The sequence below is a fragment of the Mesoplodon densirostris genome, chromosome 3, assembly GCF_025265405.1.
Source record: "Mesoplodon densirostris isolate mMesDen1 chromosome 3, mMesDen1 primary haplotype, whole genome shotgun sequence".
Taxonomy (NCBI): domain Eukaryota; kingdom Metazoa; phylum Chordata; class Mammalia; order Artiodactyla; family Ziphiidae; genus Mesoplodon; species Mesoplodon densirostris.
The window spans coordinates 14,228,925-14,244,585 of NC_082663.1; the positions used below are offsets into that span (position 1 = coordinate 14,228,925).

A 15,661-nucleotide genomic window follows, 5' to 3' on the forward strand; every position below is an offset into this window, starting at 1 on the left:
TCTCCCCTTCTCCCTTGGTCTCCCTACCATGACACCTGAAAATGTAGAAGGGCTTTTTACCTGACAGATTGAAAACATGGAAATATGTTGAGTCACTGTGTACACTGGAAATCCTAAACCTGACCGACATCTGGAATGCAGTTGAATCAGCAGGACCTGACAGGGCCACCCAAGCTTTACAAGGATCTTGAATAAAGCTAGCCCTGATTCCCCTCAGCTGAAAATCATCTATTTTTCTACCAAACTCACATATTAAATATGATTTTTATGACCTCTATTATATTATACCTTGCCTTGTGGTTTGTTATGCACTTATCTGCATTTTTTGTGGTTTTTTTTTCCTCTTGTGCTAGATTGTAAGCTACTTGGAGTTTGAGCCTATCTGTTTAAATGAACCTTTTATCTTCATATACTCCGATGGCTGACATTAGCGGCAACTCAATAAATGTGCACTAAGTAAATATTAACAGAAGTCTTAATTCAAAAGAACTACTACTTCCTTGTTAAAAGTTATTGATAGAGTTCTGCACAAATAACAACTCAAAGATAGCTATGCTCCCATGATGTTTGGATGAAGTGCAGTAAATTAGTTTATATACTAGACAGAGAACTAGCTAGACAAAGACAAACCCTTGTATGGGTAAAGGATTCAGAGTCCCTCAGGATCAATCTGAGGTTAATGAGTACAGTGAAACACCTGAGTGTCCTTTCTCTTCTCCTTTCCCCTGCCCACTCTCCCTTAGGAGATTTATCTCACTCACCTAGGACGTGATCAGTTTCACCACCAATCTGAGAAGAGTGGAAATGAAGCAGGAAACATGCAAGGATGCTATGCCAGAGCTTGGCTCCAGTGGGTTCCTGGTCTCAATCCTGGTTTCTCTACCTGTAGAATCCTGGGGTCTCTATTTTTTTCCACAGGGCCTCTGCCCAGATGAGGATCACTGGTCTGTTTCCCTCTGTCTTAGAAAAGTCCTTGTTCAGAAAAGAAGAGGAGGCAACATCACACCTACACCAGGTCACAAATTTCATACCCCACCCCCAATTCTACCTCAATCCACCCCTTTTCCAGACTTTAAAGTTTTCAGGAAAGGACCATGAGTGACTCAGTCTGGAATATGAGCTGCTGACCAGTCGCTGAAGTCATCCTCAACAGAATTACATCGTTATGGGTAAACAGCAACTCCTCAAAGAGAAATGATGCTTTCAGGGGAATGACTGCTTGACAGATACAACTAGATGCCAACTCTCCCCACATTGTGGAATTTGACATCTAGTGCATACAATTTACAGTACTTGTCAGCTCCTTCCTCCTGTCCAGCTGAACTCCTGAACTTAGCCCCTCCAAGCTAAGCCAACAACATCAAATTGCACTCCAAAAGATACAGAAATGCAAAATCGAGAGTTATAAACTGCAACTATGGCAAGGCTTCTTAAATGCAGGAAGTTTTAAATAAGTGGACCTAACAGTACATTTAAAGAAAAATAACCTTTGATATTATAAGCACAAGTTCAACATACAGGTGTGTGTGTGTGTGTGTGAGTGCACACACACACGTGACTACATGTCTGTGTGGTGGGAGGATGACTGGGTAGGGTATCTCACAAATGATGGGTATCATCAAAAAGAAAATGAGTGCAAGCCATAAAACACCATCTTTTTGTGCAATCAGTAATCAGCAAGTGACAATTTTGGGTAATGCACTTTGAGAGATGGATGGACCTAACCTCAAAAAAGCCCTAGTCCAACTAAGAAGATAGGCACATAGATATAAACATGTTACATACATTAAGAGTTACAATAGGAGGAGTAAAAGTGTTATGAAAGTACAGATATAAACAATTCTGCATGAGAAAGATGATTCATCCTAAGAAAAAATTTCTCAGAGTGGGTATTTGAGCTGGGCTCTGAAGGCTAGATAGGAGTGCATCAGGTATGATCCATCTCAGCAACTAACTCAGTAGGTTAGAGAAACTGCTGTGGACCTTAGACTTAAGTGTGAGGACTATAGAGACAAGGAAGGATGAGAGAGGATATGATTCGAGCTCATAAAAAATGAAGATGGTGACAAGTAGGATAAAAGTGAACCTACTACATACTGAAATACTAGAAGAGAGGCACACCTTCTGTTAGAAAAATGTCACTATAAGTAGAATTTAGATCATTTAATTACCAAGAAGTCACTGTCCCATCAAATGCAACCAGAGCCACCTGAGGGCCAGTAAATAAGCAAATCAGCCTCCAAAAACCACTGCAGTCCACCCCACACACTACCGCATAAAAATCCGTTTACAAATGCTTCCACTTTCCTGTCAGGTGAGACTACTAAATCTGTTATATTTGATTTTAAATATAATCCTAATAAACATGCTTACCTAATTTCTCTGTCCACAACAAATTACAAGTAACAAACTTAGAAATGTAAGCAGAATAGCAGCTTCGGGAAACAACAGCTAATAATCCAGCCTTCTTGAAGAAGCAGATCCAGTGATTTTTAAACCTCCGCAGTTGAACAGTTTATTTAAAAGCAGACAGCACTATAGGCAGTGTAGTAAGCCACTGGAGGTCTGTCTGTCTTTTAGACTTGCACAATCACTGGTAATTTTAATGAAGGGTGCAAATATCTAAGAAACATTTACACCTGGGCATGTATGTTGATTAATCTGTAAGCATGATGAGGCACGTGTTCATAAGACCCCCTTTCAACATGGTTAATTACAAATTTTTACCACTTAAAATATCCAGATTAGAAAGTTCCCTTATCCTTCTCTGGGCCTCCCTCCACCCCCAACCCTAGGCTGTGCCCGTATTCAATCGCACTGCGCCCTTTGGAGCATGCGCTACCAGCGCCCTCCCCTTACTCCACCAGCAGATGGCAAGTTATTTGAGGCCAGATCATTTATATACATATAAAATTTATAGTTTGTCCCCAGCACTTAGTACAAATGCATTGGTACGTAATGGTTATTCAACAAAGTTTTATATGATGAACAAGAGAAAAATGAAGTTTTTGTAACACTTTTAAAGAAGATTTATGTTAAAAATGAATGAGCCTCCAATTATGTGAAGAATTCTTTTGCACTTACCAATGATAACTAAAATTGGTTGATCATTTACTGGGTCAGACACTGGTCCAAGCACTTCACATGTGTTAACTTGTTCAATCCTCAGCCACAGTCTGTGAAGCAGGTACTATTACCCACATTACACTGATGAGGAAAGTGAAGCCAAGGAAAATGAGTTGTGATGATTCAGGCAGCTGAATTGTGAGAGACAAGGGGTTGCCTTCACAAGTGGGCACTCTGGCTCCCACGCCTGCACCCTTAACCACACAGTTATTTGCCTCCTGCATCATCAAATTTATTACAGACCCGAAAAGCAACTTGTGCTACAAGAGGTGGCTAAGATCATCAACATAGCTTCACCAGTTTGAAAAAAACTCAGTTTTTAAATCATTCTTCTACCCTCTGTTTTTGTAAGTTCAACTGTTTTACATTCTGTATATAAGTGAGATCATACATTATTCTTTTTTTTCTCACTTAACAAATGCTCTCAAGGTTCATCCATGTTGTTGCAAATGGCAGGATTTCTTTTTTTTTGAATTTTATTTTATTTATTTTTATACAGCAGGTTCTTCTTAGTTATCTATTTTAAACATATTAGTATATATATGTCAATCCCAATCTCCCAGTTCATCACACCACCACCACCCCCGCTTTCCCCCCTTGGTGTCCATACGTTTGTTCTCTACATCTGTGTCTCTATTTCTGCCTTGCAAACCGGTTCATCTGTACGGTTTTTCTAAGATTCCACATATATGCGATAATATATGAGATTTATTTTTCTCTTTCTGATTTACTTCACTCTGTATGACAGTCTCTAGATCCATCCACGTCTCTTCAAATGACTCAATTTCATTCCTTTTTATGGCTGAGTAATATTCCATTGTATATATGTGCCACATCTTCTTTATCCATTCAACTGACGATGGACACTTAGGTTGCTTCCATGACCTGGCTATTGTAAATAGTGCTGCAATGAACATTGGGGTGCATGTGTCTTTTTGAATTATGGTTCTCTCAGGATATATGCCCAGTAGTGGGATTGCTGGGTCATATGGTAGTTCTATTTTTAGTTTTTTAAGGAACCTCCATACTGCTCTCCATAGTGGCTGTATCAATTTACATTCTCACCAACAGTGCAAGAAGGTTCTCTTTTCTCCAAACCCTCTCCAGCATTTGTTGTTTGTAGATTTTCTGATGATGTCCATTCTCACTGGTATGAAGTGATACCTCATTGTAGTTTCGATTTGCATTTCTCTAATAATAAGTGATGCTGAGCAGCTTTTCATGTGCTTCTTGGCCATCTGTATGTCTTCTATGGAGAAATGTCTATTTAGGTCTTCTGCCCATTTTTGGATTGGGTTGTTTGTTTTTTTAACATTGAGCTGCATGGGCTGTTTATATATTTTGGAGATTAATCCTTTGTCAGTTGCTTCATTTGCAAATATTTTCTCCAATTCTGAAGGTTGTCTTTTCGTCTTGTTTATGGTTTCTTTTGCTATGCAAAAGCTTTTACGATTCATTAGGTTCCATTTGTTTATTTTTGTTTTTATTTCCATTTCTCTAGGAAGTGGGCCAAAAAAGATCTTGCTGTGCTTTATGTCAAAGGGTGTTCTTCCTATATGTTCTCCTAAGAGTTTTATAGTGTCTGGTCTTACATTTAGGTCTTGAATCCATTTTAATTTTATTTTTGTGTATGGTGTTAGGGAGTGTTCTAATTTCATTCTTTTACATGTAGCTGTCCAGTTTTCCCAGCACCACTTATTGAAGAGGCTCTTTTCTTCATTGTATATCCTTGCCTCCCTTGTCATAGATTAGTTGACCATAGGTGTGTGGGTTGATCTCTGGGCTTTCTATCCTGTTCCATTGATCTATATTTCTGTTTTTGTGCCAGTACCATCTTGTCTTGATTTCTGTAGTTTTGTAGTATAGTCTGAAGTCAGAGAGTCTAATTCCTCCAGTTCCTTTTTTTTTTCCCTCAAGATTTATTTGGCTATTTGGGGTCTTTTATGTTTCCATATAAATTTTAAGATTTTTTGTTCTAGTTCTGTAAAAATTGCCATTGGTAACTTGATAGGGATTGCATTGAATGTGTAGATTGCTTTGGGGAGTAAAGTCATTTTCACAATATTGACTCTTGCAATCTAAGAATGTGGTATACTCCATCTGTTTTTGTCATCTTTGATTTCTTTCATCAGCGTCTTACAGTTTTCTGTGTACAGGTCTTTTACCTCCTTAAGTAGGTGTATTCCTAGGTATTTTATTCATTTTGTTGCAATGGTGAAGGGCATTATTTCCCTAATTTTCTTCCTGGTCTTTTTTTGCTAGTGTATGGGAATGCAAGAGATTTCTGTGTATTAATTTTTTATCCTGCAATTTTACCAAATTCATTGATTAGCTCTAGTAGTTTTGTGGTGACATCTTTAGGATTATCTATGTATAGTATCATGTCATCTGCAAACAGTGACAGTTTTACTTCTTTTCCAACTTGTATTCCTTTTATTTCTTTTTCTTCTCTGATTGCCGTGGCTAGGACTTCCGAAACTATGTTGAATAATAGTGGTGAGAGTGGACATCCTTGACTTGTTCCTGATCTTAGAGGAAATGCTTTCAGTTTGTCACCATTGAGAATGATGTTTGCTGTGGGTTTGTCGTATATGGCCTTTATTATGTTGAGTTAGGTTCCCTCTATGCCCACTTTCTGGAGAGTTTTTATCCTAAATGGGTGTTGAATTTTGTCAAAAGCTTTTTTGCATCTATTGAGATGATCATATGGTTTTTCTTCTTCAATTTGTCAATGTGGTGTTTCACATTGATTGATTTGTGTATATTCAAGAATCCTTGCATCTCTGGGATAAATCCTACTTGATCATGGTGTATGATCCTTTTAATGTGTTGTTGGATTCTCTTAGCTAGTATTTTGTTGAGGATTTTTTCATCTATATTCATCAGTGATATTGGTCTGTAATTTTCTTTTTTTGTAGTATCTTTGTCTGGTTTTGTTATCAGGATGATGGTGGTCTCATAGAATGAGTTTGGGTGTGTTCCTTCCTCCACATTTTTTTGGAAGAGTTTGAGAAGGATGGGTGTTAGCTCTTCTCTAAATGTTTGATAGAATTCATCTGTGAAGCCATCTGGTCCTGGACTTTTGTTTGTTGGAAGATTTTTTTTTTTTTTTTTTTTTTTTTTTTTTTTTTTTTTTGTGGTACGCAGTCCTCTCACTGTTGTGGCCTCTCCTGTTGCAGAGCACAGGCTCCAGACGCGCAGGCTCAGCGGCCATGGCTCATGGACCCAGCTGCTTCACGGCATGTGGGATCTTCCTGGACTGGGGTACGAACCCATGTCCCCTGCATCGGCAGGCGGATTCTCAACCACTGCGCCACCAGGGAAGCCCTGTTGGAAGATTTTTAATCACAGTTTCAATTTCATTATTTGTGATTGGTTTGTTCATATTTTCTATTTCTTCCTGGTTCAGTCTTGGAAAGTTATACCTTTCTAAGAATTTGTCCATTTCTTCCAGGTTGTCCACCTTATTGGCATAGAATTGCTTGTAGTAGTCTCAGGATGCTTTGTATTTCTGAGTGTCCATTGTAACTTCTCCCTTTTCATTTCTAATTTTATTGATTTGAGTCCTCTCCCTCTTTTTCTTGATGAGTCTTGCTAATGGTTTGTCAATTTTGTTTATTTCTGAAATAACCAGCTTTTAGTTTTATTGATCTTTGCTATTGTTTTCTTTGTTTCTATTTCATTTATTTCTGCTCTGATCTTTATGATTTCTTTCCTTCTACTAATTTTGGGTTTTGCTTGTCTTTCTTTCTCTAGTTTCTTTAGGTGTAAGGTTAGATTGTTTATTTGAGATTTTTCTTGTTTCTTGAGGTAAGATTGTTTTGCTGTAAACTTCCGTCTTAGAACTGCTTTTATGGCATCCCATAGGTTTTGGATCATCGTCTTTTCATCGTCATTTGTCTCTAGGTATTTTTAAATTTCCTCTTTGATTTCTTCAGTGATCTCTTGGTTATGTAGTAATATATTGTTTAGCTTCCACGTGTTTGTGTTTTTTTACCTTTTTTCCTCCTGTAATTGATTTCTAATCTCATAACCTTGTGGTCAGAAAAGATGCTTGATATGATTTCAGTTTTCTTAAATTTACTGAGGCTTGATTTGTGACCCAAGATGTGATCTATCCTGGAGAATGTTCCGTGTGCACTTGGGAAGAAAGTGTAATCTGCTGTTTTCTGATGGAATGTCCTATAAATATCAATTAAATCTATCTGGTCTATTGTGTCATTTAAGCTTCTGTTTCCTTATTTATTTTCATTTTGGATGATCTGTCCATTGGTGTAAGTGAGGTGTTACAGTCCCCCACTATTATTGTTTTACTGTCAATTTCCACTTTTATAGCTGTTAACAGTTGCCTTATGTATTGAGGTGCTCCTATGTTGGGTGCATATATATTTATAATTGTTATATCTTCTTCTTGGATTGATCCCTTGATCATTATGTAGTGTCCTTCTTTGTCTCTTATAACATTCTTTATTTTAAAGTCTATTATATCTGTTATGAGTATTGCCACTCCAACTTTCTTTTGATTTCCTTTTGCATGGAGTATCTTTTTCCATTCCTTCACTTTCAGTTTGTATGTGTCCCTAGGTCTAAAGTGGGTCTCCTGTAGAACAGCATATATATGTATCTTGTTTTTGTATCCATTCAGTGAGCCTGTGTCTTTTGGTTGGAATCCATTCACATTTAAGGTAATTATCAATATGTATGTTCCTATGACCATTTTCTTAATTGTTTTGGGTTTGTTTTTGTAGGTCCTTTTCTTCTCTTGTGTTTCCCACTTAGAGAAATTTCTTTAGCATTTGTTGTAGAGCTGGTTTGGTGGTGCTGAATTCTCTTAGCTTTTGCTTGTCTGTAAAGCTTTTGATTTCTCCATCGAATTTGCATGAGATCCTTGCCAGCAAGAGTAATTTAGGTTGTAGTTTCTTCCTTTTCATCACTTTAAATATATCATGCCACTCCCTTCTGCCTGTAGAGTTTCTGCTGAGAAATCAGCTGTTAATCTTATGGGAGTTCCCTTGTATGTTATTTGTAATTTTTCCCTTGTATGTTATTTGTAATTTTTCCCTTGTTGCTTTTAATAATTTTTTTTTATCTTTAATTTTTGCCAGTTTGATTCCTATGTGTCTCGGTGTGTTTCTCCTTGGATATATTCCGCCTGGGACTCTCTGCACTTCCTGGACTTGGGTGGCTATTTCCTTTCCCATGTTAGAGTAGTTTTCAACTATAATCTCTTCAAATATTTTCTCTGGTCCTTTCTCTCTCTCTTCTCCTTCTTGGACCCCTATATGCGAATGTTGTTGTGTTTAATGTTGTCCCAGAGGTCTCTTAGGCTGTCTCCATTTCTTTTCATTCTTTTTTCTCTATTCTGTTCTGCAGCAGTGAATTCCACCATTCTGTCTTCCAGGTCACTTATCTGTTCTTCTGCTTCAGTTATTGTTATTCTGCTATTGATTCCTTCTAGTGTATTTTTCATTTCAGTTATTGTATTGTTCATTTCTGTTTGTTTGTTCTTTAATTCTTCTAGGTTTTTGTTAAACTTTTCTTGCATCTTCTCAGTCTTTGCCTCCATTCTTTTTCCGAGGTCCTGGATCATCTTCACTATCATTATTCTGAATTCTTTTTCTGGAAGGTTGCCTATCTCCACTTCATTTAATTGTTTTTTGGGGGGTATTATCTTGTTCCTTCATCTTGTACATAGTCCTCTGCCTTTTCTTTTTGTCTCTTTCTGTGAATATGGTTTTATTCTACAGTCTGCAGGACTGTAGTTCTTCTTTCTTCTGCTGTCTGCCCTCTGGTGGATGAGTCTATCTAAGAGGCTTGTGCAAGCTTCCTGATGGGAGAGACTGGTGGTGGATAGAGCTGGGTGTTGCTCTGGTAGGCAGTGCTGAGTAAAACTTTTATAAGCTTGTCTGCTGATGGGTGGGGCTGAGTTCCCTCCCTGTTGGTTTTTTGGCCTGAGGCAACTCAGCACTGGAGGCTACAGGCTCTTTGGTGGGGCTAATGGCAGACTGTGGGAGGCCTTACGCCAAGGAATACTTCCTAGAATTTCTGCTGCCAGTGTCCTTGTCCCTTCGGTGAGCCACAGCCACCCCTCACCTCTGCAGGAGACCCACCAACACTAGCAGGTGGGTCTGGTTCAGTCTCCTATGAGGTCACTGATCCTTCCCCTGGGTCCTGATGCACACACTACTTTGTGTGTGCCCTCCAAGAGTGGAGTCTCTGTTTCCATCAGTCCTGTCGAAGTCCTGCACTCAAATCCTGCTAGTCTTCAAAGTCTAATTCTCTGGAAATTCCTCCTCCCATTGCCAGATCCCCAGGTTGGGAAGCATGACATGGGGCTCAGAACATTCAGTCCAGTGAGTGGACTCCTGTGTTCTGTGGTATAAATGTTCTCCAGTTTGTGAGTCACCCTCCCAACTGTTATGGGATTTGATTTTATTCTGATAGCGCCCCTCCGACCGCCTCATTGCCACTTCTCCTTTGTCTTTGGTTGTGGGGTATCTTTTTTGGTGAGTTCCAGTGTCTTCCTGTTGATGATTGTTCAGCAGTTCAGGATTTCTTTCTTTTTTAAGGCTAAATAATATTCCACTGTATTTATAGATCACATTTTCTTTACCCATTCATCCTCTGATGGGCACTTAGATGGTTTCCATATTTTGGCTATTGTGACTAATGCCACAATGGAAATGAGAGTACAGTCTTAAAAGATAAACTGAGGCATATTAAAATTTTTAAGACTTTGAGTAAAAATTTATTCATATGGGACAGCAACCAATCTGGCAGATAGAAAGGAACTTCAGAGGTCTGCACAAAATGAAAGACTTTTATAAGCAGAAGGGAGCAGGAACAAGGAAGTTATATCAGGTAAAACAAAGTGGGTTAGTTATTGGAAGATTACTTTTCTTTAGGGGATGGCAGCAAGCTATCATGCAGATTACCTAACTAGTACTGATCAGGTGATTCCTGATTGACTGGTTTAAAATTTCATTTCTGGAAGAGCTGAAACTATAATTATGTCTCAATTTGGTGACATTGGCTTAGCATAAGTAAATCCATCTTGGGTCTGTTGTCTTGTTTTTAACAGAGGTAAACTGAACTTTCATCTACATTTTCAGATTTTTGCTCCTGAGTAGCAGGGAAATTTAGGAGGTGGGGGTGTTACATGCCTGACCTTTTGAGATTGATAGCATGAAGTGTCATAACCATACACTTTTAATTGTTTTTTGATGCTACTGACAGAAAGAAAATAACAGGAGTGGAGGGACACTGAGTTGAGTAAGTATGACATACATTTCCTGGTGTAATGTTAACTTAAAACAATAAAACACACAGTTTATTTTACCAGCATTTATTTGGGGGCAGCAAAGAATTGCAATCCAGGACGTGCAACTAAAGCAAAGGAGAGGTAGCTCTTTTATAGAGGAGAGAGGCAAACTGGGAAGGACTGTTATGAACAAAAAATCCATTGGAGGAAACTTGGAATTTGAAATATAGTGGCTTTTCATTGGCCGAGTTGTGACAGTCTCTGATTGGCTGAGCTGTTGCCAGGCTAGGAGAAAATCTTTCTTCCTCCTCCCGGCAGTAGTAAAGTAGTGTCACGTCCCTCCAGAGATGCAGGTATGTCTCTTCCTGTTGGGATTTATGTTGACGTCCAGTGGTATGTGCATGACAGCTCTCCCTTCTGACCTCCTCACTCAGTTTGACTGAAGCTTCCCTTCATTAATTTGCTCACCTTTCTCTGTGTACTGACTGAAAAAACAATCCCGCCATAGAAGACCTATTTACTTTAACGTTTCAGAGAATAATTCATTCATAAATCATGATTGAAAACAGAAACACAAGCCTAAAACTTACCCTAGCTCTTTGTTTCTCAACAGGAAACAACTTTGCCCCCTCTCGCTCCTATCTCCAGGGGACAGTTGTCTGTGGCTGGAGGCACTTTTGATTGTCACAACTAGTGGGGTAGGGGTACTGCTTCTGGCCCGGAGTTGGGTAGAGGCAAGAGGTGCAGCCTAATATCCTACAATACACAGAACAGCCTCCAAAACAAAGAATTATCTGGCCCCCAATTTTAATAGTGCTGAGGTAGAGAACTCTCACCCTAAATAACAGCAGAATTTCCCCAAAGATCTGAGTAAAGGAGAAAGAGTTAAAATTTTTAAAGCAACACTAAAAAGGAAATGATAAATTATACAAAGGAGGATATTCTAATTTTTTCTTAGAATTAAAAAAAAAGAAAGGTTAAAATTAGAGTCTTTTAAATCTTGAAAGCAGTAGAAACAATTAGGAAAAAAGGACAATGTCCAAAGACTAATTGAACAGGCTGTGCATAATGCAAGAGCATATGCTTAAAATAAAACGTTAATTTAAAATAGATTAAAGTAATGCATGAGCATGATGTAACTCAGACTGGTGAGAGTCACTTTCTTTCAGCTTATTTTTCATCTTTTCCAATGCTCAGTGGACAGCCTTCCCACTTACTTCAAAGTATATTTTGGCTCTGAGATTAGCTTTATAGAAGCTAAAAATTAGACATTAAAAATTATTGACTCCTGGTCATTTAGATTTTGAAACTCCTAAAGTAAAGGGACATGCTACTAAACAACATGTACTAAACAATGATAAATATTTTGATGATGGTAATGAGAATTATATCTGTATTTCTAGAAGAGGTGTTAGTGATGATACGAAAAAAAATCCGACTAGTATAAGAAACTGTTATCCTAATAAAGTGAGTTTGAAACCAAAAACACACAGAAGAAATCCTCAATCATTAAAAAGATCATGTTAGTAACTCTTAAACAGACAAAAAGAAAATATTTAATATGATATTAGTTGCATTTTTTTCAAATTTTATCATTTATATATGAAGAGGAGCAGAATATGCCACCCCAAAATATGCCTCTTTGGCATAAGGATTACCTTGAGCTGATTATTTTTAAGAAACAGCAGACTCAGGAAAAGCTTTGAAAACTAAGAAGTTGCTCTTTGTAAGGGACATTTACATTTATAAGGAAAATCTCCATTTGTAAGTTTGTATCCCTCTCCGTATTAGGAAGAGAAGAATGATTCTAAATCTCTAGAAACTCTTGTCAATGGAGAAGGCAATGACCTAAATCTGCAAAACAACCTTACCCTTGTTTACTGTGCTTTCCGCATAACTCTACCCACTGTCCCAACACACACATATCTATCTTTTGTCTTTAGTTGAAGATGGTATTTAAGGTGGTGGCTTGGGCCATTTCAAGGAGTTACTCAGTTTTCCTGCATATCTTAAATGTATACAGGAGTTATACATGTCATTAAACTTCTGTTTGTTTTTCTCCTGTTAATCTATCTTTTACTAACGGAGGCTTCTCAGCCAAGAGCCCAGAAAGGTAAAGAAAATACTATTTTTTTCTCCCCTACATATATGTTGTTTGCTGAAATTTTGAAAAACACAGAAAACCAAATAGAAAAAGAAAACAGTGACTCCTAATTCTACCATCCGGGAATAACAAACATGTGCATTTGTAGGAAAGGAACTTTTCTCTCCACTCTAGAAACCCCTTCCAAGGAGGAGGATCTTTGGTAAGAGGGGGAAAAGAGCCACAGTCTCCACTGGAAGAATGATGCAGCAGAGGTAGAGTCAAAGTGTGTCTGCTAGGAGGGAAAAGTTATGCTGTGCAAATGCTTTCTTTTTGTTTCATACTTTTCTCTGAAGCACCCAGAGATACCTTCCACGAGCCCCTCCATTCCACCTGGGGGTGGGGGTAAACAGGAAAGTACCAACTGACTAGGTTGCAATAGCCTCCAAGGGAGACAAAGACAAGGAAACCTTAAGATGGGTTTTAATGCTAGAGTAAGAGCCAAAGGAGAGACGGACCAATTACTTTAGGAGGGGACATAAGGACCAAGAACACCCTTATCAGCATAAGAAATCTTCTCTACAAGCTAGTCTTTAGGATGCATATTCATCAGAAAGATTTCCTTTAGTTAATTAAATAAACCCTCTAGTCCTCCCAAGCATTATGGCTCAACTAAGGGAATTCTACTCTACAGAGAGTATATTTTGATCATTTTTTCATATCTTTCTAAAATATACTTTTTATTGGAGAGATGGCACCATATATTACATGAATGTCTCATTTATTTATTTCCTCCTAGGATATTTTGGTTATTGCCTATTGTTTTCTCTTTTTTCTACTTTTGGGTTTTGTTTTGTTTTGTTTTGTTTTTTGTTTTTTATGGGAGAAGGGCAGGCCAGGGCTATTAGCAATAATGTTTGTATATGCATCAATACAGACGTTTTTCTTTTCATTTTTCTGATTATTTCCTAAGGGAAAATCACTAAAGTAGAACCCATAGGCCAAGCAGTATAAAACTGAAACCATAATGGGATGGACACAGTACAGGTGTAAAACCAAGCTGCAGTTGCTCTCTAGGTTCCAGATGGCCCTGCCTTGAACTTTGAGAATCTCAACAGCTGCTGGCTGTGCTTGTTGAGATAGGTCCTTGACCTTGGCTTCCTGAAAAACTGTGTAGATATCTAAAGCTGGATCCATGTGGAACTGCTCTGTATGGCAGCTTGCTTCATCAACTGTGCAAATTAGAAGAGCCAGAGAGAGGGAATTCAGCAAGAGGGAAGTCAGTCTTTTGTAACCTCCTCTTGGAAGACATATCCCATCACTTTTATTGTATTGTTTGTTAGAAGCAAGTGTGGGTCCAGCCCACCCTCTAGGCTTTTTCTTTCTTTCTTTTTATTGAAGTAGAGTTGATTTACAATATTAGTTTCAGGTGTACAACATAGTGATTCGATATTTTTACAGATTATACTCCACTTATAGTTATTATAAAATATTGGCTATATTCCATGTTTGTGGATGTGAGATCTCACATCCCTTGTCATGCCCTAGGGGACCTGGGATCCTAAGGAGTCTTGCATCTTGGGTTGAGCTCCAGCCCGGGGCCCATTCCCAAGGCCTCCCATGTCAGAATTCCTCCTTCACAGTTCCAGAGGGAGTGAGATGGGAATCAGTTCCAGAAGCAGCCTCTCTCTAGTGGTGGGGTTGGGGAAAAAACCAATTCTTTCTCAGCTGTTGCCTTTTCAGAATCTGGCAGACCACCAGTACTCGCACTTTCTCCTGGTCCTGCGAATTTTTTGGAGCTCAAGTTACAGAGTGGTAAGGTTGTAGTTTCTCAACTCCATTAGCATTTACTATTAATCAATTACCAACTGCTTTGTATGTCACAGAATTTTCCGTTTTATTAAGCCACTGGCACCCCCCACTGGCTTTTCAATATCTTGTGGATTTATTTAGATATTCTTATTTTAATAGGGTTTGAGAAGGGAAGGTGATAACTATGCCTCTCATTATGTAAACTGGACCAGAATTCAAATGTTCTTTATGTAATAAGATTGCCTGTGTTCAAAATTAGGCTCCATCATTTACCAGCTGTTTGACTTGGACAAATTACTGTGCCTCAGTTTCCTTATTTGCAAAATATGAATAATAAGACATAGTGTTGCTATAGAGAGACCCTGTTCAGGGCACTCCATAAAATCTAGCTGTTGTTATTATTTTCTCTGTCATATATATTGTAAAAGTTGTCTTCTACTTGTAATTCTGTATGTTTATGTGTATATATATATATAAGAGTGTGTGTACATATCTTTATGCTTTTCAATAATAAAGGCTAGCACTTATATAGTGCTTACCATGTACCTTTTAAGCACTTCACATATATTAATCTATGGTTCAGAAGGAGAAATTACAATGGAAATTAGAAAATATTTTGAACTGATAATGAAAACACAACCTAATAAAAATTATGGGGTGTGTTTTCCATTATGTTTCCTAATTACCCATCACTGGTGTCTTAAAAATGTTTTAGTTTCTGTTCATTTATTTTGAATCTAGTTTTAATGCTGAACAAAGCCTCAGGCAGAGGGCTTATGAGCAATTAGTTTATTAGGAATTACCATACCTGGGAGAAGGAAAGAGGCACAAGGGAGGTGAAGAGGGGGAGATGGAGGATTCCATGTGAACATGCGCTATGGAGATGGCTGTCTGTAGGTGTGTTCGCTCCAAGCCCAGGACCCACCCCTGAGGAGCTACGTGAACTGCACTTCCAGTCTTGGCGGTGCGGGTGTCGGGGGATGTGAAGGGAATGGGGAAGAATGGCACATTCTTTGGCAAGGAAGGGGAAATACTTTACCAGCTTCCATCCTCTTCTTTCTCTCTGGGATATTAGCTCCTCAATTCCCAGCCTTGGCAGAAATCCAACCCAATAAGCTCCTTTCTCTCCAGGAACTTGGTCCCTCAAGTCCAAGCTACTTAAGCTGTATCTAAGCTTTCAAACAGAATCCCTCTTTCAATATATCCAGCTTTCCTGGTAGTTCTCCTAGAAGCATTGGTCTACTACATACCATATCATTGAGGTCAGAAGTGAAAGTTCATCTGTATGTTTTGATTTGTGATTTTTTTCATTGCTACTTTTCCCTAAATAATTAAGAGTTTTAGTTTTGATTAACTCTTGGCTGAAGAATCATTAAGAA

The 15,661-nt window shown here is 38.3% G+C and overlaps 1 protein-coding gene across 1 annotated transcript in view; it reads right to left on the reverse strand.

Moving 5' to 3' along the window:
• LOC132486711 (uncharacterized) overlaps positions 1–15,661 on the reverse strand; it is a 30,627-nt gene that overhangs the window by 5,663 nt on the left and 9,303 nt on the right. Inside the window, exon 4 of the mRNA XM_060094303.1 lies at positions 15,091–15,293. Coding sequence (XP_059950286.1) covers positions 15,091–15,293 — 203 coding nt within the window. The remainder of the gene's footprint in view (positions 1–15,090; positions 15,294–15,661) is intronic.